The sequence below is a fragment of the Toxotes jaculatrix genome, chromosome 11 (assembly GCF_017976425.1).
Source record: "Toxotes jaculatrix isolate fToxJac2 chromosome 11, fToxJac2.pri, whole genome shotgun sequence".
Lineage (NCBI taxonomy): Eukaryota > Metazoa > Chordata > Actinopteri > Toxotidae > Toxotes > Toxotes jaculatrix.
The window spans coordinates 14,127,068-14,152,087 of record NC_054404.1 but is presented as its reverse complement, the minus strand read 5'-3'; the positions used below and the strand labels follow the sequence as shown (position 1 = coordinate 14,152,087).

Genomic DNA, 25,020 nt, shown 5'->3' with positions numbered 1-25,020 from the left:
GCCATTATACCCCCCCCCCCACCCCACCCCCCAACATCCCACAGTTCCACAGCTTCCACAATTCCCTCCATTAACAAGGGGGTTTGCTTTCCACTTCCCCTTTGATGTGTCACACTCTGCTGCAGATTTGTTTTTAATATGTGTGACAGAATCCACTTAACTGGTAGTGAGGGGAAGACTTTTTTTTTTTTTTGCTGTGGAGTGACAGCAGCCATTCAAGCCCAGCGTGGCATTCACGTTCTAGTCTGTGTTATGTTAAACCATAGTTAATTATAGATGAATCATCATCAGAGAGGCAGCCGTTAAGCTATACAATCGACACTGTGTTGCTCACCCAAGGGAGAAATCCTAACCGATACTCTGTATTTTTACTTAAAGAATTATTAAGCATTTTGAGAAATGCACTTATTTGCTTCCGTGCTGCGTTAGATGTGTTTTACCCAAAATGTCCAACTATTCCTCTACTTTTTTTTTTTTTTTCATATTTCATTCACAATCAATTGCAAACAAAACCACATCAACTCTGGATGTTGAAGATCAATATTTAATTGTCCTTTTCTGGCTGTGCTTGCACATGTGGTTTATCATCACATTGATGCAGTCTGAATGCACACAGAATGGGCATTTAAATGTGGTCACAAACACACACACACAGTGATGTTCATGGATGTTCAATAATCCAGCCACAATGTCCTCATAAGCAATAAGGGAGAGTATTGTAAACACAGATATGGGTAAATACGGCCAAATGAGCTGCAAGTCATTTTCAAGTCAAATGTGGATATACAGCAATATGATCTCATTAAATTCTGTGTTCAAAGCTTTAATAACTCATGGGAAAAAAACAACTTCAGAGAGCAAGATGTAAATGTAAGCTCCCTCCTCAGTTGGGAAATTTCTCCAGTATGTGGGGGCTCAAATAGACGGTCAGTGTTGACTAAGCAGTTTGATCCGCAGCAGTGCGTAAAAGGGTAAAACTAACTTCAGTTTGTGCCGCAGTGATCAAAACTGGTTTTTACGAAAGCAGGCAGAAGAAGGGACTAACTGTCCTCTTTCACAGGTTGTGTCCAACATAAAGTCTAACAGGAAGCGACAGCACGGCTGCGGGCGAAGCTTTAAAAGACGGAAGAGTTTGCGAGCTATGTTAATCACACGAGCTGTGGCTCACACATCTGTCAGGTTAATGAAACAACGGCCGGAGGGAATAATGATGAGTTTACATACAGCTGCAGGAAGTTTACCACCAATTTTACAATCAACAGGGCTGTCACATCTCCTGTGTTAATCTCTTGTGTCTGGAGAGAGGACTTGATGACAAATGTATTGGTTTTCTTTTTTCTGTAAGGGGCCAACATCACACTCTGCTTCATAACAAGAACTGCCAGGTTTCACATGAAGTGGACAAAATGCTGATGTGAGTGTAACTGATGCTTCCCTCTGATGTTACGGTCAATACCAAACAACGTCATCAGGAGACAGTAATGGACACTCCTGGACCTCCAGATTTAGACCAATGGAATGATGGCAACAGGTGCATCCTCACCTTACTGTATAAACCCTTGTAGGAAGGACACGGGCTCAGACAGTTTTTGTCTGACACCACCTATTTGCAGTGATTGATTTTCCGGCTAAATTCACTTCTGTGTTTTTAAACCAAAGGCAGCATCAATGTTTCCTCCCAGCAGGAACAAAAAGTCAGTTCCCAGCATGTTCATTTTTTGTTTGTGTTGGATTTTGTCCCCACATCCCAGAAACTTGCATTCATTTGGTTCATCAAGTCCTACAGCTTGACAACAAGTGCAGTAATATTAATTAAATAATGTAAGTTAAACACAGAAATATATGTACAAACAGATGCACTGAGAACCGGTCACTCTCTAAGTGCATCTCTTACTGTTTTTCTGTGATGGATTTCCGATGTCTGTGACACAATAAATTGCCATCATGTTGCTTTAGTTGAATGCCAGTATGAGGAGCAAACTAAATATAAATGGTAATGGAAGTTCTTAATCTTTGAAACTCAAATGCTCAGCAATGAAACATATACTTTTAATATAATTTCCATTATCATTCCTGCAACTTGCCAAAGTACAGTCCGACTACTTTCATCTTCACCTCTGCAAAGTAATCTGCCGAGACAATTTCTTTTATAAATGTCAATTCCTGCAGTGAATCATATGAGCGCTCTGGGGAAAATTTAATTGTTGAAGTCCAGAAAATACCTTTTCTGATTGGTCTTGTGACACTTCAGACAATTTGTTATTTTACATAGTTTTCTGTATATAATCTTCAGGCTGTTAAAAGCAGTCAGAAGCGATGTTGTTCATGATTAAATAGTTTTTGTGCTGCTTTCTTTGCCAGCAAAGTAAACATCCAACCAAGTACTGTGTGTTTAATTTATCCCAGTGGGACTTTGAGGTGGAGGCTGAACTCAAATATACATACTTTTGACAGTGGAGCATTTAGATAAAATAGATCAGCATTCTCTTTAGTTACAAGGCTCAATTCATGTTGAGCTTCCCAGTTTCCAAACTTAGCTTTTGTTTCAAGAAAGTGATACTTCCCCACAGACAGTTTTATGTATTTTTCTCCCAAAAAACAAAACAAAGCTATGTGTATAATTAAAGGCCTTTAAGCAATACGCACCACACATACACACACAGTAATTCAACCTCCATCAGGCTTTACTTCATACCCGATCAGACTTTTTTATTATCTGTATTTATTTCTTCCAAGCGTGCGACTGTGACTCCGGCGCAGTGAGGATGAAGGCGGTGACTGCAGCACAGCTAATTTGACAAGAATCCACTGAAGACCCAAAGTTATCTGTTCTTCCTCCCACTGAAAAGCAAATACTCCATCATGACTACACAACCTTTTATGAAATCTGAAATGAGGAATGAGACACTTATCAAATAAATTGTGCTCATTTTTACACAGCTCTTGGGCGAGGCGTACAAGTACGCATTATGGGGCGTTATCTAATCCTTAAAAATAAATAGAAAACAAAACGCACACAAATCCCCCAAATTAACCAGAGCTGCTTTCTGGTGACGCATATTAAATAACAAATCAAACCACTGCACATTTAGTCCCCCGGGTTAAATTATATGAGGAAGAGGACAAAGAGAAACATCATGCTCTGAATAGAAATGTACAATAGAGTCAATGTTGAGTATTCAGTACTACTGCCAAATGACCTTTTGATTTATTTTGGCGGTCTCTCACATCAGAAGACAACAGCTGATGGTTTTATTTTATGCACCTGTAACTCCAACTTCCCTGTATTGTATCTGAAGTTTTTGTTCCTCTATTAGAATTGATATTACTTTTTATAGATTCAATGCAAATCAAATTTTGGAGGATGTGGATGTGGATGAGCGTCTGCAGCATTTACCAGCTCCAGACTGCAACATGTTCACAGAGCTGAAACAAAGGCTGTACAGCACATCCTTGCATACAGATTCACCCTGCATGTCAGCCTTCACGTGAGGCTCAAGAAACAAACGTTGGCGTTAGGTCTCGGGTTGAATTTCTCGCTCTCTCGGATAACGAACCATACCCCAGAACATGTAACAAGCACAGGAAGAGAACGACTCGCACAACAGAAGCAAGCAGGCAAGCTCATGACTAATGATTGTAAAACCATTCGTCGGAGATAAAACACTGTCCTAGTCGACTTCCTGCCCACAGTCTAAGAAAGTACCAGCTTTGTCAAATGTAGTCATGCTCTACCAAATATTAAACATCAAGGGTCTCTTGCTGACAGCAGCCTGGCTGTGCACTGTTATCCAGTTGCCTTATTATACTGAATAAATCCTCTCTGTGTCAAGCACCATGCCTGGATTTTAAGACCTAATTTAATTCCAGCTATGTGCAGCTCTGGTGCAGGCCATGTGTTTCTGCATGTGATGTTAGGAGAATGACTCAGTGACGAAGTGTGGTCTGAAAGTGTTAAAAAGCTTGCAGAGAAATGTGCATAAACGCTATGATTTGACTCCATCAGGGAAATTAAATTAGATTTCAAATTAACAATCATTAAATTACAGAATGCTTTTCAACTCCATTGTTCAATATTTCCCCTGGCCTCCTGGAAAACACATTTGTATTCATATAATTCAGGGCTAACTCTTCAGTGCCTCCTAATTGAATCTAAAGTTAGTAATCTTGTAAAAATCCATAGTATGAGCGGAGATAAGGGCTCAAACTTGTCCCACCTCAAGAAGCAAGATCAGGGGAGCAGTCTGTGTTACCAACACCACAGAGGTGCAAAAGGTTCTTGACTTTGGGACAGCCACCATTTTTCACAAATTATTGAGCAGACAGAAGTTGGAGATAAAAGAAAGAAAATACCTCCTGACCACGTATGCTTTGAATAAATTACATTGTGCTCTATGAGGCAATATTCCAAGGCAACATAATGCAACTGTGAAAATTGTTTATTTTCATCCATCCTCCTGCCACCATTCATCCGTACTCCTGCCAGCAAATACAATGACATTGTTTCTGAGACAGCTGGGAAATGTTCTAGTCATCACCCCCAAAACCACGTTCCTGCCAAAACACTGTGCACTGAGACTGAGTATAAGCCATCTGACTTCAGACCAGACTGAAAACAAACTGAGACAACTTCGAACGCACGGGTTAGATGATGCAGCGTCACTAACATTAACAAGGAATTTGATCAGGTAGAAAACTCAACTTTGGTGTGATGTTAATGTTAATGTTAAAATAATGTTGCTTAAAGGTTAATTCAAACTCTGATGTGTTTAAAGTGGACTGAAATCATTGAAAGTTTACTGATATGCAACTTTAATACTCAGATACAGATTCAACTCAAGTCAGAATATGGACCAACCCCCAACATCTGGACCTCATAGAAAAGACAAACTAACATTTATTTCTACATGTGTAAACGAAGAAAAAAGAAATCAGGCATCTTGGAAGTAAGAGTCCAGTTCCTCTGTCATCTCAGCCAAATCCTGGGAGGAGCTTGCTGCTGCCTCTCTTGCTGCAGTGGATCCTCTGGCAGCAGAGTTTTCCTGCGACCTCTGTGTGATCTCCATCTCCCTTTTTATGTCTTTGCCTCCTCCCAAAACTTTCTGGCTCTCTATGAAATACTGGTTGGGGTGGTTGAGCGAAAAACTGGCGTCCTCAATCTGCTCAAAAAAAAAAAAAAAGAAGAGAGAACACAGGAGAGGTGGGTCAAGAGGAAATAAGAATAGCAGCCTTAGTTTTCACAGACGTGGCAGGTTGGTAGCGTGCAGACTGACTCCATGTTATCTATGTCACCGTTTATAAGATGATCATGTAACATCTGCTTCATCGGGGAAGATGTGGTATGGTTTGCTAATTTACTTACAATTTGCTAATTTATTATCAATAATTTCACAGCCACATTAGCAAGCTAAGTCAGCAGCTAACTACTCGATCAGAGCACAGTGAAAAGATGAAGTGTCCTTTCAGGAAATAAAAATGTCAAAATCACTCACGATGAGTAAAAACCTCAGAATCACGGAGCAGATGAAGCATGAGCTCTTTCAAATGCTCTTCCTGTGACCTTTGGATTTTAAACAATTATTCAACAGTGACTGATGTTTCCAAAACCTTTCATACTGAAGGAATTAATGTTTTAAATTACTGTGACAGATTTGTACACAATAACAGTATCAGCGTCTTCCAGTAGTAGTAAAGACACGTTTGCTATTTCTACCCGTTGAACTTCTGTAGTATAGGAAATGATTGTGCACTAAACATTTGAACTATTATAATGTATCTGCTGCGAGTTGGAGGGGTTATTGGTCAATACTGATTGTTACAACATACTTCAGTTAAATGATTTTACTTTTATCAGCTAATAACTTCATTAGACTGTGAATTGGATATGTATAAACTGTCCCCGTGAAGCAAATTAATTCATTTTACACATGGCTGCAGAACACAACATCTTTGTTTTATTCATCAATTGTTTTGTATGGACTGAATGAATGTAAAAGTAATGACTGTAAGCAAACACGACACCGGCATTTTTCATTAAAGCCAATAACCAGTCGTAGAGCTACGGAGCCCGGGGTTACGACTGTTTACTCAGAGAGAATTTACAGCTGGTCTTTAATGTCTTGTATATTTACATACGAGACGATTTAAAGTGAGACTATGTAATTTTAAAAAGGCGGAATAGCCCATTCTTTCTGTTGCAAATAAAAACTAAGACATAAAAAACACTCATTCTCAGCGAATGTGGAGGTTTTGCTGCTATAGCCTTATGTGGTCTGGTATGAATAGTAGCTCATGGAGACTAATGTTTACATGGATATTACTGTGTAATATTAATGGATATTACTGTCACTCAGTCAGGTAGCTGACTGAGCGACCATAAAAAAAACCCCATAAAATTAACTGTGATGCCTTTTGTTTGAGATTTCAAAATACGTGTTACACCTCAGATGCCACATATCAAGCTGTGTAAATGTAGTTAAGGAGAGTGTGAAAAAAACAGAGCATGTGTTTGACTAATGATCATCATGTGCCAAACTCAGATGGATGACATCTGTAGTCACAAGCAAATACACTGTGAGCGTGAGACCTTGTTCCCACCCCGCCCCCAATCATTGCTCTTCTCTAAAACCAGGACTTTTAAGTGTGACTGAAAGGGATGATGACTCAAGCATCCAAACTTAACCAGATTAAATTAAATAAGTATCCACAGGGGACAAAATAGGTCTGAATGCTATAATAAACCTATAAAAATTAAGTGTGTCTGACAGCCAGCTAATGATGGATGTGATGACAGTTCTGGGTCTCTCTGCTGAGCCCTCATGCATGTGATGTGAGGACCAAACCCCTGCCTCTGACACAGGTAGCCCCAGTTACTCCCCGCTTCAAATTAAACCGGCGCTTACATTGTGTGTCAGCTCAAAGTACTTCTGGCAGGCCAGCTGATAGTGCATTCCTTTAACCAGCTCCAGGATCTGCAACAAAAAGCCGAGGATAGAAAAAAGAGAAGTTCAAAAGATGCCAGGTTAGAAATTTTGACTGTATTCTCACACTGTTAAAGTGTTACACTTTAGATACTGGCACAGCACATTTCCACGAGATGTTGCCAACATTTTGTGATTCTGCATTCTTGTAATCAAAATTGTTTTATTTGGCTTTCGGTCAACTACCTACACAAACAGGCTTCGTAAATCAAAAAGACAGCAGCGAACACATCCGTCAAGAAATCTCTGCAAATGCAATGAAAACAGATCACAGGCTCATTTGGGCTAATTTAAATATTCATGCCCTGAGTCAACTCTTTGGAGAGTAACCGTTGGCAACGATTTCACCCTCAAGTCTTCGGGTAAGTCTCAATTTTAGGATTTTTTTTCCCTTCCTGGTTTTCTGATGAAGGTTGAAAAGGAAAAGGGAGGGTGTGAGCGGCCAGTTTGAAGCCCAGGCTTTGATTCAGTCACATAAGGCCTCTCACATTCTTGTACTTAAACCAGTGTAGTGTCAGCGTGACTGCACACTCAGGATGACTTACCTGCTGTAAAATAAATCCAAGGTCTTCTGCACTCGCTAAGAAAGAGAGAGACTCTTCTGAGGAATCTGCTTTTATTTGTCTCCTTCATTATTCCCTAAATTCCTGAAGGCTGCCTCCAGCATGATACTGCCACCAGCATGCTCAACCACTGTGGCTGCTCTTAGATCAGTGACAGAGGTAATAAAAAGGCAAATGCTAGTTGTGCTGTGAGTTTTACTCCTGTTTTCTCAAATATCACACACATGTGATATTAGTACTTCACTTCCTATTTGTGAGCTTCACTGTAGATGGTTCTTGGGGGGATTAGAGAAACAACATGTCAAACATCCACAAGATGCTTGATCATACTATTACTGCCTTAACTGTCTTTTACATTTCAGGTCTTTTAGATATAAACCACTATTGGGGGGAAGATGTTGTAGACCGTCCTGTGAGAGCAACACATTTGTACAAACATTCGTGGATGAGTCCTCATCACTTTGGTGATCCTGACTTTTCATGTAGTGCCTCCAGCAGGACAAAGTTTCTACTTATCCTGTGAAATAATAATAATTTCCTCTGGCTTCATCATGAGGCCGAAGTTGTTTCTGATTGAAATATCTTGTAAACTATTGCATAGACTGACATGAAATAATGACTCTGATAGTCTATTCAGGTCATTTTTTGCCCCAATATTTTGGTTAATGACCAAAATGTAATAATAATAATAGTAGACAGGACGTCACTCACCTGACTGATTCCACTGGGAGACACTTTGTAGAACTGAAGCTTCTGCTTCAGGAGCTCTGGGTCACTGTGACGAAACGGACATCCTACAAACATAAGAATGAAAATGAATTAAAAACAATTTGCTACATAAATAAACAATTAAGATACCATGTCGCTTCCACGTGACTTGTTTCCTGATGGGAGCCAATTGAAATACTCAGCATGTGAAGACCACATACACAGAATTTGCTGATGATAACATCCACAGTCAACTGTGTCACTATTTCCAGGCAAAGTTACTTAAATAAAAGCCTGATTATAAGAGCTGAGTGGCTTATCACATGGGTAATAGCTTCTTCCAACAGCCGTCGACTCACCATGATGGTCGCCTTGGCTGGGTGGGTTTGACAAAATCACCTTCATGCAACTGTAGGGGGTGTAGTCTGTTCGCTTGCCTTCTTTGCCAAACATGTGGCGGATGCTGTAGGCATATGCTTTGTCAAACTACAGAGAGAGCCAGAGAAAAAGAAGCGGGCAGAGAGAGGAAGAGAAGGCATTAGTGAGGATGAAAGTGTAAGAGGGACAAGGTTGGGGTGAAAAGAGACATTGTCATACATCATGTCAGTTTTGACAGGGTGTTTTCCTCAATGAAATATAGAGCTATTAGAGGGAACCTGCTGTAGAGGTGTTGCCACAGTCGAGATAGCTGAATTATGGATACGGTAATATGACCATCTTTCCTTCTCAGTGCTCTTGCCCCTTGTCCTGCAGAGTACTTTGATAGAATATGAAGAGTATTTTAAAATAAAAGAATGGAAATTCCAGTACAATGTACCAGTATTCAGTGCAATGTCTCCTTTACTATTTCATTGGTCACTGGGAAATACTGAGGCACCAATGTTAATCTAATAATGTGATATATGATATTATGACAGTTAGAAAGGCCATTTTTTTCTGTAGACCAAGTGCTTTTACTTACGTACAGGATCAGTGTAGTTTTTAAGTTTTTGATGCTAACCAAGTCACTTTCAGTTTAGGATTGTTGGTTGGATAAAATGAGCTTGTTGAGGAGATCTCTTCTGATGTTGAGATATTGTGATGGACATTTGTCACCACCGAGTATCCACATTTTTATAAAGACTTTATTTCTTTGATCCTTTTTTGATTTACAGTACAGCTCCGAGTTATTTCTGACAAATGTACGAATAGGCTGCATTCACAGTCACACAAAACTAGACCTTGTCTTATTCAATTTGTCTATAAACAAAGTGCAGCGGGACTTGAATTCACACTGTGCAAATCCCTGATTTAATATCTGGGAAAAAAAACTTTATGTGATCCTCTAAAAAGCAAAATATCAAAGTCAAGGACACAAGTGAACTGCATCAATAAACTTCAAAGTGCCAGACCTTCGCACCATATTCTGTTCAGTTTGTTCCAACTGCGCCCCCCGCAAAAAAAAAAAAAAAATTAATAAATAATAATCATACTTTATGATGGGGGTCATTCTACAAAACCTCCACACTGAACTCCTTTTATATGTACAGTAGTTCAGTGCAACCATTAAAAAAATGAATTACAGGGACCCTGCCTCTAAAAATCAAACAGTAAAATACACACCATGTGCTTCAACACTGGCAGAACACAATCACCATGACTGCACCCGTCATAACACATTAATGTTGCAATAAAACCCCTGAACTTGCTAATGTGACAAGCTACAATGGCAATTTTAAAACCCATAAAATCTTCTTTAAGTACAATAAATCAAATATTAATTATGTAGAACTTCTAAGGATTCAAGAGGCCGTTTCCTGATTTAAAACCCACCCTACTCTATTAAACCGTTTCCTGGAACTCCACTGGCACTAAAGTGTGTTTAATATGTATTATTTGAAATGATGAGGACATAAAAAGATCCTTTGTGAATTAAGAACAAAAGTGATACAAACACTCAGAAATGATATGGCACTGAGCCTTCACTCCTTCCAGGTGAAACTGAGATGGTCTGAGGTTTTTTGCCAAACATGGTGATTAAAAGTAAAACTTCATATGAACCACAGATTTCATTGTATACTGGGATAAACTGCGATGAGCTCTGTAAGTAAAGCTTAAAAATGAAAATAATGTGTAATAATAGATGATATCAAACTGGTTTTGACATTTGAGTTCCCCTCAAAACAGCATTTAGATTCCCATAAGCACTGAGATGTTGCACAGAGCAGTTTGTTTTCATCTTGTCCCATTTTCACTCACACACTCCAACTGCTTTAAATTTAATATGATATTTTCGCTGCTTCTTCTAATCACCAACTGTGTTCCTACACTTCAGCCTATAATTCTGGATAAACTCTAATACAACTGACCTCCAAACTGATGGAATTGAGAAAATAAGTGTAGACAGTCTGAACACAAGCACAAAAGATGCATTAAAGGAGCAGAGCCACTGTTCTTCTAGCGCACATCTTGGCTCATGGGGCTACATCACTGCCTCATCCCCCCACACTCTAGGACACATTCACAAAAACCTGCGGCGATGGAGACAGAGAAATAGGACACAATCAAAGGGATTGCGTACGTGTGTGTTCGTGCATGTGTGTAAACTTGGCATGGCTTCTTAGGCTCAGTCCATAGTGACTGATGTGCCTGTAGCTCCAATCCCTCTTATATGTAATACCATTAAAATACTTTTTAAATCTGCACTACAGGCCCTTTCCCAAACTAAAAACAATAAAAAGTGAAGGACTATAAAATACTGTGTGTGTACACACACACACACACACACACACACTTGCAGTACAGTATCTTGTACATTATCTTGTACTTTAAGAACTTTCTAAAAATTAAAAAAACAAAAAACTTACAAGCCACAAAATTATTTCGCTTGGATATCTTCAAGAAAAAAAAAAACAGTGAGGCAGATGCATAGCAAAGAAGGTGCTGGGAGCTACTTTGAAATGTACTGAAAACACCAGTGATTAAAATAACACGGTGTACATTTGTAACCAAACTTTAAGAGCAGTTAATGTGAAGTGTCATCTAATGAATCGCCTCTACGGTTGGAAAAGACCCCAGAGGAAGCCAAACCTATACTGTGAAAAATGGTGTCAGTTAGTGGAAATTAATTAACCTGAAGTTAACATCTGTAAAACAAGCAGTTCAGAGCAGTCCGACCCTAAGGCAAAACAACACACTAAAATGTGGTACAAACAGACACTCCTCCAAATGAATAGGCTAACTTCCGTGGCAAGAAAAATGGATAGATCAAGTTGATTTCATCAATTTTCTCTCACTCTCTCTAGTCCAATATTACACCGCCTCTTCCTCCAGGCCTCCCTTTCGGCATCGCTGCCTCCCATCTTTTCCTCTGTGCCAGTCGCATACTAATGAGCAGGCTTTGTGCAGCCTGCCACAAAGTGCACTCCCTGACACAACACATACATCACTGCGAGAGCTGCGATCTGGTCAGCACCATTCTGCTGCCTCTGCCGTGGAACAAGAGCTGGGCTTTGTGCAGAGCCCATCACACGTCCTCTGGAAGCTTGTACCTGGGAACTAAGCCACCTCAGAAATGGGAGAACCTAAGAGGGATGTAACATGCATCCAGTGTACTGTAGTTGCCATGAGGCCCCAAACTGAGGGTTTGGGGCCTGATGCTAGGACAGGAGAGAGTGAAGGCAGGATAGAAGGACACTGCTGTATTAATCTAAAAACATGCTTCAACAGTTGTCAGTGGCAGGGCTAACGATTTGGCTACTGTGTTTTTGTAATGGCTCAAAAAAATACTGTACTGAAAATACTGTAATAATGTGGACTGGTGATATTTTGATTTACTTTTCAACTGAGATTGGTTATGTAGTCTTATTAGTTCTCTGTATGTTTCTCCTTATAGTATTAGAATACCTTAGTTCTAAATACAGGTATTGGTTGCAATTAACAATAACAGCAATTAACCAGCAAGATACAGATTTTTACCGTAGTAGAAAAGGAAACTATAAATATGTTGTAAGAGCGAGCCAGAGTATTGAAATGGCACAGAAACACTTTTGAAATTTGACTGAAGGTGTAAATTAAATTTCCCATAGTGACTTACACAGCACACACTTTTTGTGTTTGTTCAATTCACATTAGAAATTAGACTTCCTAAAATTCTTAATATAGAAAAGCGGTAATACCAAACGGCTGAACATGTTCCTATTCACACCATGTTCACTAAGGATTTTGGGCTCGGCTTTATGCTTCCACCTCACTGACATTAGCAGTGCATAAATTTAGGCAACATCTGCCTCTTACCAGTTGTATGTTAGTGTTCACCATTTCTACAAAGCTGTTCTTTTGCACTCAGCAAAGAGATGTGACCAACCTTACAAGTGACAAAGAATCTGAATTTCAAACAGCTGAAGACATGAAAGCCTCTCTGTGTATCTTTGTGCATCACAGTCTGGTCAGAATTCTTTAATGTGTCGTTACGACTAAAAACTGTGGCACCAGCTGGAAACAGAGGCTCAAGATATTCCCACGACATGCCTGGACACTTTGTGTGGCTGATGCAAAACGCATCCTCAGAGTGGAAAGAGTGCAAAGTACCTGGAGTGACATGGCAGGGGTGCGAACCATGTGATCTACTGTACTGCTACAAGTAATACTGCATCTTTGGATGAGAGCAGATGAGATCAGAGCAGGTCAGAGGGCCACGCAGACAGACAGCACTTTAAGATTCTAAGATTTTATTGATTAATCACTTGGTGTATATAAAAGAGAGCAGTGAAAAAAGCCCATCGCTGTTTCCTAGAGCCAAAGATATTGTCACCAAATTCTCAAATTTAAGAACCTGATATAATCAAATGTTTGGGAAGTGACTCAGATGATGACTTGATTGTTTCAGTCCAGCTGGGACTGAGCGACAACCAGTCTGATGAAGTGTTATGGTCATATGAAGCCAGTGATGCTGCTGCTAAAAGAACAAAATTTAAAAAAAAAAAAAAAAAAGGTTCATAACATTTTTATGATTATGAGCCTGCAGATATTTTAAATATTGTGTGATTTGACCATTCATAATGTAATGTGGCTGTTAAGATTTTAAGACAAGGCTTATTTGGTTGTTTCTGGTTTGTATTCAGAGAACATTTGAGAACAAAGTTACTGAAATGCTGAAGGGGATGGGCGAGGAAGGCGCGAGCCAAAATCCGTAAATTGTGCCCTCAAGTTTTTTGTATTTTTTTTTAATGTATAGGTCTGAATTTTTAGGTGTTACTACTCTAGACAGTGGCACAGGATAAAGTTAACTCACTTGAACTGAAATTTCATTTTCATATTTCATAAATAATATCTAAACAACGAATGCCTACAGTGGCTGCAGGGAGGATGGAGGAGAAACCACGCCGCTCAAAAACCACAAGGAAATCTGAATCAGCCATGTCCGTCTTCTAAGACAGGCCAGCCACGGTGAGGCGTACAGGGATTGCCTGGCAGGCTTTCGTGTATAGAATCATATCGGTAAAAGCAAACTGATGTAATCCAAGTAATTAGCTATTTAACAAGCAGTTATCTTCTTGAAAGTGAACAAGGAAAAGCATTTACATTTGTAAGACCAGACTTTTAAAACCATGTACTCAAGCCAAGATAAATCAGACACACTGTGCAACAACTGCTATCTAATGATCTAGTTGAGGGAACAAAACCTAATGCTTTTGCTGTTGATGTCAGAAATGCAAACAACAAAATCATTTCAGAACTGTCAGATAAATGCTGGTGTAGTCCTGGCTTGTTTCTAATACAGTTATATTAAAAGCATTACAACAAAAATAAACAGTATGATTCATTTCTAACGAACTGCACAGCGTGAAATTCTGTTCGTTCTGTTCCGTCATGTGGCATCTCCTGTCACTGCTCACATTAAGAGAAGTGGTTCTCCTCATGTACAACAATTTTATCGTCTTTACTGTGAATCTGTCTTCTACTGAGCGACACAACTGAAGCCACGACCACTTAAGTCTTCATTAGACTCATCACGGTACTGTGTGTAACTAATGAAACCAGTGAACTTCCCTTTTATCAGTACAGCTTTGATGGGGTCATTTCATCACTAATAAAACAGCTCCGCTCATTCAAGTGTTGAACAAAACTCAAGAGCGGGAACGGCGCTGAGACACTGACACCGCTGTCAACTGTTGCGTGTTTCTTTATCATCTAAAATGTAGTTGTAATTTTCTTTAAGACAACACATTGCTGTATCATTATATTATGGCATTAATATTGTCAGTTACCTTGTCTGCATCGACTTTGCCTCTGATGAACTCTGACCTCCAGAACTGCAGCGCCTGCTCCAGAGACAGGCCGATGCCTTTGAGGAAGAGGCCGTACTGCATACGGCCTCCGTGACGGAGATGGTGGTTCTCTCTGAGAGTCTGGTGGAGCTGCCTCATACACAGTGGGAAGGACTTTCCTGAAAGCTAGAGGCAGACAACCACAAAAATGAACTACCATAAATTACCAGTGGCTGTAAATCTCTATTTAAATCATATGGACCACATGTTAAACACAATTAGAACTGATTTATTAAAACTAATGTGGCACTAAATACATTTTCCCAGCACTGGGTCACCAGAGTTGCTATCCAGACCTCATTTCTCCCCTCGTACACCACCCATTCCCAGGCAAAATGGCACCCAGGACTTGACATTTCAAGAATAAATGGTCAATGCAACTCACTGAATCAATTTGCTCCAAGGAGATTTTCCCAACATTCTTCTGGATGCTGTAATCCTGTCCCACATAGGCATGACTAAAATGAGAAAAAAAAATATATGAAAAAACTGACTGTGACAAATAAGACCGTATTCCTTCAGGAATATTAATGCAATTTTAGAGGCAATCAGGGCTCCCATGAAAACTGATCATATTTTCTGAGGCATGTTTCCTCAAATCAAATCAAGTCTCTAAGACAGAAAATCAGACCAGACAATAAAGACCAGACATTTAAGACTGAGCACAGCTAAAATACTGAAAACTTTAATGCAAGAATAAAAACAAGTTTGCACCCTCCTGCCAAACAAACTTGAAACTGTTAAGCTGCTATCAGTAGATTTTTAAGTCGATAACTTTGATTCCCATGTGGCAGTGCTTCACATCACATTGTGTTCCCGCCACCACAGAGATTAGTGGCCTACCCACTAATCTCAACAACCTGCCCACTAATCCCCATCAACAATCAGGCAACATGACTTCTTCCATCCCTATATTCATGTTCTTACTTTTATCTAAAGATAAACACCCTCTCTGTGCTCTGAGTCACCCTCCTTTGCTATTGAAGCTGAAATGAAGTCTGCTGCTATTAAGCAGCCATTTAATGCAGACTCATGCTGTTCCCATTTTACATTAACTTTTAATGATGAATGCATTTAAGGTCTCTGCATCAAGGTATTGACAAGAGGTGCTGCCTCAGTATCAGAAGCTAGTGGCAGCTCTACTGTACTGTTCCTGTTTTATGGAATACTACTTGCAGTGTGTCCACATCACAGGCACTGATCACAGTCTGCTCAGTGTATGGCTTAAAGCAGGTATGCCAACCATATGGAATTCAGCTTATAAGGGTTACATACAGAGGTCTTTAATCTATTATTTTTTTTAATCTAGTATTTAACCATGAACTTTCTAAATTTCCAAAATATATATATATAAAATGAAAATGACACGATGCACATGTTGCATAGTCCTAATTACTTCAAGACTGGGTAACTTTAACAACTGGAACAGATGAGGGTGCACATGAAGCCAGGCACCATAAGTTCCCACAACATCTGGACTTGTCTACAGGGGACAGATTGGGTTGACTCAGACCAGCCACAAGCCCCCAACCCCCAGCCCTTCTTGGTGCCAAAGATCAATCCTGCTAAATCTCTTTTTCAACAGAGTCCTGGCAAAATGGGAACAAAGTTATTAATCCTGCTGCTTACCTGAGGTGGTTAAGGAGTGGTTGGAGCCGTTCATCAGAATGCACTGCTGGTAGCGAGCGGGCTGTCAACTGCAGAGAGACGGGCATCACAAGAGTAATGGTAAACAATGTAGTTCCAAGGATTAGAACAGCCTACCGTTGCAGGTTAAGTGCAAAGAGTAATATACTGAACAATCATTAAAATACAAGGTCATGGCTAAAGTGGACTGAATAAAACTCAAGCATACAAAATTACTTAATTAAGACCCAAAGGAAATTCACCATAGTATTGATCACAAATAAACTTCCAATATTTGGTTTTCAAATCCCATCTCACTCTAGTTCAGTTCAATGTGAACTTGTATAGCTGATTCAGACTGATTTTTTTTTTTTTCAATTCAAAAGCAAACCTACGCACATCCGTCCCCAACAAAAAGCTTTGCTTAGTCTAACTGCTTTACAAACACGACTCCAGTCGGCAACGGTCTCAACCATTTCATGGTCTGTGTTACAGATACACAAAAACACAGCTTAATATACTATAGCCTGTCTGTTAAAGTGAACATCAAACCAATAACTGGAGTCATATGGAGAAACAGCTTTCAATTTCATGCCTTTTTAATGACACATTTCCAGCTATGTCTCCTTGCTGTCCCCAGTGGAGGAGAATAACCATTATAGTAACACAAAAACAGCCACAATGGCACAGTTACAAGAAAAATAGTTTCAGAGCATTATTCCATTCCAACAGTTAGTGGTCCGGATAATTATCTGGAAATTGGAGAATGGCCGAACTGGACCAAGTTGTCCTTTTTATTTGTTTTCTTGTTTTTCTTTTCTAATTTGCTTTTCTCTAAAGCAAATCAAGCACATGTTGCCCACTATGCCAACATCAGTAGAGAGACAATGACTTTCTATACTCCACCAAGAACAGAGCACAGTCTCATTATTATTTGGACACTAGAATTCATTCTTCAGCCAGTGTGGTTTTACCAGAGTAGAAACCTATGTGGATTTTTCACCTAACTTGCCCAGTAGTGAGTTTTAGATGACTGCTTCAGTTTGTCAGTAGGCATTTTAGAGCAGTGGCTAAGCAGAAACCACACTTTGTCATGAACACAGGCATTACCTCAAAACGCCCTGATTGAAAGTGACTGCTCAGTTAACTACAAGGGACGGACAACAGAACACAACAACACAACAAAAATGAACCTTTGTTCAAACTGCCAAAGAATTTTCTAGGCACAAAGCTTTTGGAAAGCACCAGGTCCAAGGTAGAATCAAAAAGCTGCTTTGCAAAGACAATGTATCTGGTGTCTCTGTTGGCAAAGTATTTTTAAGTTGGAATAATCAAACTAAAGGAGAACGCATGTCATACACATATGTGTGCACAAAGTATTAGACCTAACCTGATGTATTAGCCAATATTAGCTTATTGCAGATTTATCTGTATTGGTGTAACAATAAATTGTAGTACAAAAAGGTCATACTAGGTAAGTAATTTAGAAACACTGTCTTCATTAGATACCTGTCACTAACACTATATAGACTACTTGTGTATATGGGCATTTATAGAAAAGAAATATGAAGTAGGTTAAATACTGCCATATATTTTGTGGGTACTGATAAACTGAAGATGAAAATGCAAATCAAAAAGTGTGTGTGGTGCATATCTGCTCCATTCAGTAAAATGTAGATAAAGAACAAAAGATAAAGTAACTCTTCTGTGACACATGCATCACCAGTGAGTAAGTGGTATCTACTGAGACACCTTCTACCTGTCTGTCTGCGACTGAGGATCTGCAGCGGTAGTAGTCTCAGAGTGCCACTGCCTTTGGTTGTTGATCATGTTTGTGCCTGCTCCCCAGACCGGACATCCCAGACCCCTTCACCGCAATGTAACTGAACCTTGGTTGTCTCCTCACATGTATTATAAGGAATGCCTCTAGTTCCCAAAACATCATGTTCCACATCCGTCAGGGCATTCAGTGCAATGCACAAGTGTGCTGATATTGCAACTTCACAGACCCCCCCCTCCCTTTCCACAGTCTTTAAAAAAACATCATGCCCGTAGGGACAATAAGCACTTTCACACTAGCTGTCCCCAGTTCTCCCTCCAGACATTTTATGTCATGTGTGCATACTTATTCCCCTCATCTGAACCCTACGTTTCGCTAGTTTCCCCTCAGGGCTCTGAAGGGAACAACCACAACTGAAATTTAATAATACACGTAATGCAACCAGGCCTACTGTATACACAAAACATATTTACATAAACTACATGTACAGGGAGTGGACATAACTGAAATACTTTATAATGTAAAGTGAAGCTGTTGTAGTGAGTCCACAAAAGTGTTGGTTAAAATCTGTGGTACTGTTAAGTTTTACATTATATCGTTATTTATTTAAAACCCTGTACATGCAAATACCATATACATGAAGGTAAATTTGTGCTATACATCTTGAACTGCAGAGAAGTTCAAGAACACATTCTCATTCCTCTTTGTGCTTTCTGTGATGTTACATAATATGCATTATTTATCCTTTCTAATAAAGTGAAGAGATGCAAGCACTCACTGCGAGAGCCTTAGACAGCCTTGTGCGAAAATCATTGAGAACAATGGTGACAATGTCCTGGTGAGGGATGTACACGTAGCCGGCTTTGAGGTACACTTTCCTTGTTCGCACCAGATCCAGGGCATCTTGAAATGGAACCTTTAAAACAAAACAAGTTGAGTTGGAGGGGAAAATGTTTTACATAATTGATGCATTCAAAAGATTTAGATTTTAATATTACGTTTGCATGCACGGTGAGTGTCAGGATGTTAATGCCAACCCTTTGTGCTTTATAGTTTTTTGGGCTGCTTAAAATGTGACCCGTGGATTTACACTTATTCTAGCGATGTTCAATAAAGCGAGTGTAATGATCCACATTCTTTCAATGAAGAGGCTGTCAGAAACAAGCATAAAATGTAAATTTAAAGTCAAGTAGCAGGCCATGACATTTTCCCCCTTCTTTTTTCATTTTGCGAACAGACAAACTGTAAGCTTAAATCTATTCAGCTGTGAAAGGTTATGACAATGATCTGTCAATCAGGCAATTATTTTTCATGCTCTCCGTTCATTCTGATTTAAGCAATTCCTCCACTGTGTGAGCATTTAGTGATTCAACAATATTATGTCAAAACATTTCTTAAGTAGTAAAACAAGAAGCTCGGACACATTCGGAAGAGCATGCATTCTCCGATAAGTTGATTTAAACTGCCTGAGGGAGGAATATTTTCTAATTTATTTCATATTATAAGACGGTCTGACTCTATCTGACAAAACATCAGGCCCCGGAGGTAGGGGGATGGCTGAAGAAAAAAAACAATACAGCTAAGCAGACAAATTGGTGTTCTTCAGTTCAGTGTACATCAATGTAATAAATATTTTATTTTTAAGTGATCACTACCTTGCTTGACCAGTACTCCTCAGGTGAGGACAGATTAGGATTATACAGAATGGGTGGCACTAATGAAAAACCTTTTGTGGTAACTATTCAAAGCTTAACACTGGACCAAAAGCAAAGTTTACAAATCTATGGATTTACAACATTTCTTCTTTTTACTTTTACAAGTAAATTCTACCCAAGCTATTTTACACTTTAAGTAGTAACTGCAAAGTGTGTGATCTGAGTTGTCAAACTCAAAATGACAAAAACATGACCATGATAATGACCATCAGCTGGAAACAGTGGAACTTCTGACAGTGAATGGAAGAATTATTTTGAAGATAATTACAATGGATACAGTGATTTTAACATTCAGAATACAAAACATTATGTTCATAGTACTGTGTCTAGATGGCTTGCCTCTGCACCTTTCATTCACCTTGTGGAAACTAAAGGAAGAGAAACTGTAGAATAATATTTTCTTATGGAGGCATAAGCACTTTACATTCTTAGAGGTCTCAATGGACAGAGAAGAGTAACTCACTTTGTAGAAGTCCTGATCCTCCACAGTGATTCCACTGACAGCGTAACTGGAGTTGACAAGTTTATCCTGCAGAGCTTTCTTCTCCTCGACACTAATCTGAAAAGTTATTGATGAGGATGATGAATTTCAGTGAAGAGCTGCAAAGGCAGAACTGTATCGGTATGAATACATCCAGGGTTGAGGCTCATGGAAACCAAATTCATTCATTTATCAAATAAATGCGCCTTTTTCGTCCTTGCTTAACACATTATGTGTTGATGAATTATTCAGTAGTTTCTCCATTTTTTTCCCTTTTATGAAAACCCGCCACATGCTTTCTTTAGGTGGGTCAAAATACACACTTGAAAGTAAAAGAGAAACTAAACACAACATTATCAGACCTTCATTCTTCACATGAGACTAGGAATACTTCAACTGTTAAAACAGTATTTATGCACCTTTGTTGTCTCTGAAATCTAATTTTTTTGCCACAAATAACTGCCATACCAAAACTATAGAGGAAAAAAAAGACTCTTTCCAAAATGACACTTTTTAATCAACATTCAAGAAAACCCTTTCATTCTTGTTCCTGTTACAGTGATCAAACAGCTCCATCTAGTGAAAAGAAAAATGAATACCAATACAACTGTTGGCTTGTTTCCCACTACACACTCAGCACTTAAGTTGGGAATGTCATTCCCAATATTATCCACTTAAATTTATGTCAGTTTCAAATTTAACCCTCACAAAACAGAATACATTTTTATCAAGAATTATTTGTCAGAGTTACTTTTGATAACAAAGCAGAAAACATTAAGTCAAGGCAAAATAAAGGCTTCCAAAAACTTACCGTGTCATACTGCAGATTATTTCTGTGCAGAAAGTCAAGCTTTTGTTTTGGCGCCAGATCGTTGAAGCGGTAACGGAAAACATCAACTTCTTGTTGTATAAACCACCGCCTGAGATCTTCCCTTTAAGATAGCAGTAAAAAAATTTTGTTTCATGGCATCTGAATAATTCTCATTCATTTCCAAAGCAATTGTATTCAGTTTCTGTTTTTTTGTTTTTTTTTTTTGATGACAACATACATACTAAAAATAATGACAAACTTACGTTTGGCAGTAGGCGAGCCTGAGGATGAAGTGGGAGATGTGATCCTTTCTTCTTTTCTCATATTCGCTTGGTCCAGTCTGAGATTTTCTATCATCCTTGATGGGTGAACAGAAGTATTTTCATCAGTTTTCAACTCTCAGCTTTTTCTTAGATTTTGTTATCCCCTAAATTACCTTGGGGTTTATGGGACTGTGGATTAACATTAGAAGTAATACAAGATAATCCGATCCGATTTGGGAGAGCACGCATTCTCCACTGACTTGATTTAAACAACTGAAACAAAATTCTGAAATTGTTTCAAGTGTTATAATTTGATATGTTTTTAATTTAACAGAAACCAGTTTTTAATTTAACAGAAATAAGCTCAACCTAAAGGCTAGAAATGTCAACACTGCAGATTAGGGCTGCAACAACTAATCGATTAAATCGATAAAAAAAAATCGATTATTAAAATAGTTGGCAACTAATAATCGATTAGTTTGGTCTATGCTATCGTACACATAAGTGCAGCTGCTACCCCCTAATGTGGGGGCAGTAAGCCAACCAAACCCGCGGTGGCAGTAAAGCACCAGTAAGCTGGATGCCGACCGCCGTAAAAGAAGAAGAAGAAGAAGAGGAAGAGGCAGAAGAAACGAACCAATGCCGCGCCTTGTGTCGCTCACCTGGAAGAAGCGTTCGAAAAATGGCGGAGGCACCCACAGCGGAGGAAGCTAACGTTAGCAGAGAGAAAAATGTACGACCCAAGTCGTCAAAAGTATGGGAGCACTTTACATTAACGCTTTCAAAGAACAGGGTTAGGCGCAAAATGTGCGCAGTTGATCTCGCCTGACACGGCAGCACAACATCACTGTGCATGAGCACCTGAAGAGGAAGCATGTTGGAGCCATGGGTGAAGGAGACTCACGGTAAGTTCATTTATCACGTATCCATCAACAAAACTAGAGAAAACGGACAGAGGTTTGTTTTTAAATTGTCCTGAAACACGGACACGAATCTGCCTGAAACTGTTGATATATTTGACGATAATTAGCTGAGATTAAGTCTGAGAGACACAGGTGGATAACACGAAGTTGAGTTTTTGGATTATTTTATGCAATCATGCAGAGACAATCCTTCATTTCTTCATAACAGAAACTTGAGCAATATGTGGTCAAATTTATATTAATTGCATGTCCCTTTATTCTCAGCACATGGCAGCATTACCCAATGTACACTTATTTAATTTCAGTTAGCCTTGTCTGCATTTTAGATCAGTAGATATTAACTTAAAAAGATATTGTATGTTTTCTTTACTGTGCTTCTGTGCATACTCATGCTACACTTTCTCTCTCACCTCAGAAAAAAAAACAGCCCAGCATTGGTCACTATGTTTTGAGCAAGATCTGCACACCACAGCAATCAGCTGTTCTCACTGATGGTATCCCGAATATGCTGGTTACAGACATGAGACCACTATCAATGGTGGAGGTGGTGAAGGACTCAGAAAAATGATAAACACCTTCAACCCTGGTTACACTCTTCCCTCAAGGACCTATTTCACCAGACTGATGGAGAAGAAATGAACCATAAAGAACCATTCCTCCATAGTTCTATAGGGAAAGCCTGTTTAAAATCTGTTAGTTTATGCATTTTATTTATTAAATTGTTGTTCAGCTCATTTCAAGGTGGAGACAGGTATTTTTTTCAGAACATGAAGAAATGCTCTCTGCACTGTATAAAAACAGATGGTCTTTGTTTTTCATTACAGTTATTTAAACTATTAACCATCTTTATGTTTTTCTTTACACTGATTCAGCTGCTACAAAAGTTTTATTTTTATTTATTTTTTGCACTCAGTGTAGCATACATTTAATTTTTTATGCGAGTTGGAAACAACTTTTGAACAAAGACAGTTTGGTTAATTAAATAAAATGCTGGAAATCAAATTTTGCTTTTTATCCGATTAATTATCGATTAATCGAAAAAATAATCAACAGATTAATCGATTATCAATATAATCATTAGTTGCAGCCCTACTGCAGATCAATCCATACATATAGCACTTACCATCCCTCACCTAAAGCTCTAACTACCAGATGGGAGAACACAGACAAATCACTGAATGATAAAGCTTTGAGGTTGGAGTTTAGCTACACGTTTATAAAGGCAGGACTCCAGAGTTTTGATATATGCCATGCTGAAAATACTCACAGCATCTGCTCTGAAAGGAAAGTTCAGGTTTTTAAACTCAGCCTCCAGTTTCCTTCCATAGTCCTCTGACAGTTTCACATAGCTCACTCCCAAATTCTCAACGGTCTTCAACACTGCAGACATTAAAAGGGGACAAGTCCTTTTTAACATGTTGTAAAATTTTGTAATTCAATTTCACGTGATTCGCATGAGACCAAGGACTTACATTTTAGTCTGTCCACAGCAAATGTCTCAAATTCAGAGAGAGAGATGTTTTCAAGAGGAGGCTGGCCATAGAACTGCAGAGGATGTCCATAGAGCTCCGTCTGGGGGCTGGTGATGAACTTCCTTCTTCTGCCAGAAAACTGCATAGTGCCTGCTGGTAAGAGAAAACAAGAATGTTTAATGTACCACCAGATAACTGGCCACCAGTGGTTACCTGGCTGGCATATTTGTTGCAACTATAAACTTAAATTTTGAGACAGCACTCAAAGTGAAGTGCAGATCAGTGCCAGTTTCATTACAAGCACAGGTGAAACCACTGATTAATCAATTAGCCAATTGACAGAAAACTAAACAACTATTTTGATAACCGGTTACTCGCTTTGGTGATTTCTCAAGCAAAATTAGTGGGGGAAAAAATAATAAACATTTTGTGTACATTTCATTACATTTCCAATACTAAATTCTCAACCAAATGAAAAACAGATGCACTACCCTTTTCCCATTACCATGCGTTTCTGTTTAGAATGGTTTCAGCTATCTTGTCCTCACTGGGGTGCTGGCATTTGGGTAATAAAACATGGTATAGTGGAGAAGAATAGTGTGACTTATTAAATGTTGATGGACGTAATAGATCAGGTGCTGCTGCCAACAATTCATCGTAATTCACTGACCCCAATGTTATCTGGCCTGACATGTCAAAGAATGCCATGACCCGCTTTATAGAAACAAAACAGTGAAATGACTGCTTAACCTCTGATACTAACTTTGTGCCATTCAAACTGTGCAGAAGTGGCACTAAGTATATCTTATTACAAATTAGGTCACGCACCACAAATCACCATAGCCCAAAGACAAACTGTCACAGAATATGGAAGAGAGAAGAAAGAAAGTATGCATGCATGAGGCATCGTCACCCTGTCAAAACATATTCTTATCTGCATCTACTTGAGCTAGAAAGCTGACCTTGACTAAACTCGGTAAAGACTATTATGAAGTTGATTCCAGCCTGAATATACACTCTAGCCGGGCAGCTGTGAGCCCACTAGGAAGACAACTTCTTTGTTAAAAAAAAAAACTGTATCCTTCAACATGCATCCCAAAAGCAGAAGAGCAACTTCTACGTCGAGGATGATGCTAGCTAACATACAGTAAACCCCCTAGGAAACTGACTTAAAGACGACCGAGCTCTAAAGCAAACTGAGCAATTTATCACAAAAAACGAGCGACAAAAAAATTAATGTGCAATACATTACCGATTATACGATAGAGCAGCTGCCTCAGAAGTCGATCCCGCCGAACAAAGTGGGCTGTCCAACTAACGCGGGTAAATGATGACGATTTCAACCAACTCAGGAAGGAAAACGTTGTCATACTTGTGAGCACTCGTTTAG

The 25,020-nt window shown here is 39.1% G+C and overlaps 1 protein-coding gene across 2 annotated transcripts; it reads right to left on the bottom strand.

Moving 5' to 3' along the window:
- Window positions 1-4,421: 4,421 nt before the first annotated feature.
- On the bottom strand, window positions 4,422-24,964 carry prim2 (DNA primase subunit 2). Of its 2 annotated transcripts, none has more exons than XM_041049069.1 (14): window positions 24,883-24,964; window positions 23,631-23,783; window positions 23,426-23,538; window positions 21,236-21,330; window positions 20,973-21,093; window positions 20,144-20,239; window positions 18,744-18,881; window positions 16,189-16,256; window positions 14,945-15,017; window positions 14,500-14,685; window positions 8,611-8,737; window positions 8,255-8,337; window positions 6,903-6,971; window positions 4,422-5,159 (listed from the first exon to the last, which is right to left on the bottom strand). In XM_041049069.1, the coding sequence occupies exons 2-14, from the start codon at window positions 23,773-23,775 to the stop codon at window positions 4,932-4,934; spliced, it is 1,542 nt and encodes a 513-aa protein (XP_040905003.1). In that variant the 5' UTR covers window positions 23,776-23,783; window positions 24,883-24,964; the 3' UTR covers window positions 4,422-4,931. The 2 variants fall into 2 exon arrangements, with proteins under 2 accessions (XP_040905003.1, XP_040905004.1); XM_041049070.1 differs by having other exon boundaries at window positions 23,631-23,780; window positions 24,883-24,933.
- Between the last annotated feature and the right edge of the window lie 56 nt (window positions 24,965-25,020).

Bases quoted from the DNA above. Each gene is read 5' to 3' on its own strand.
- prim2 (XM_041049069.1), bottom strand. From the start codon at position 23,775: ATGCAGTTTTCTGGCAGAAGAAGGAAGTTCATCACCAGCCCCCAGACG. The intron at 16,257-18,743 runs GTGAGTGCTTGC...GTCTCTCTGCAG, and splicing joins GGCTGTCTAAGGCTCTCGCA to TTGACAGCCCGCTCGCTACC. The intron at 8,338-8,610 runs GTGAGTCGACGG...TTATGTTTGTAG, and splicing joins CAGCCAAGGCGACCATCATG to GATGTCCGTTTCGTCACAGT.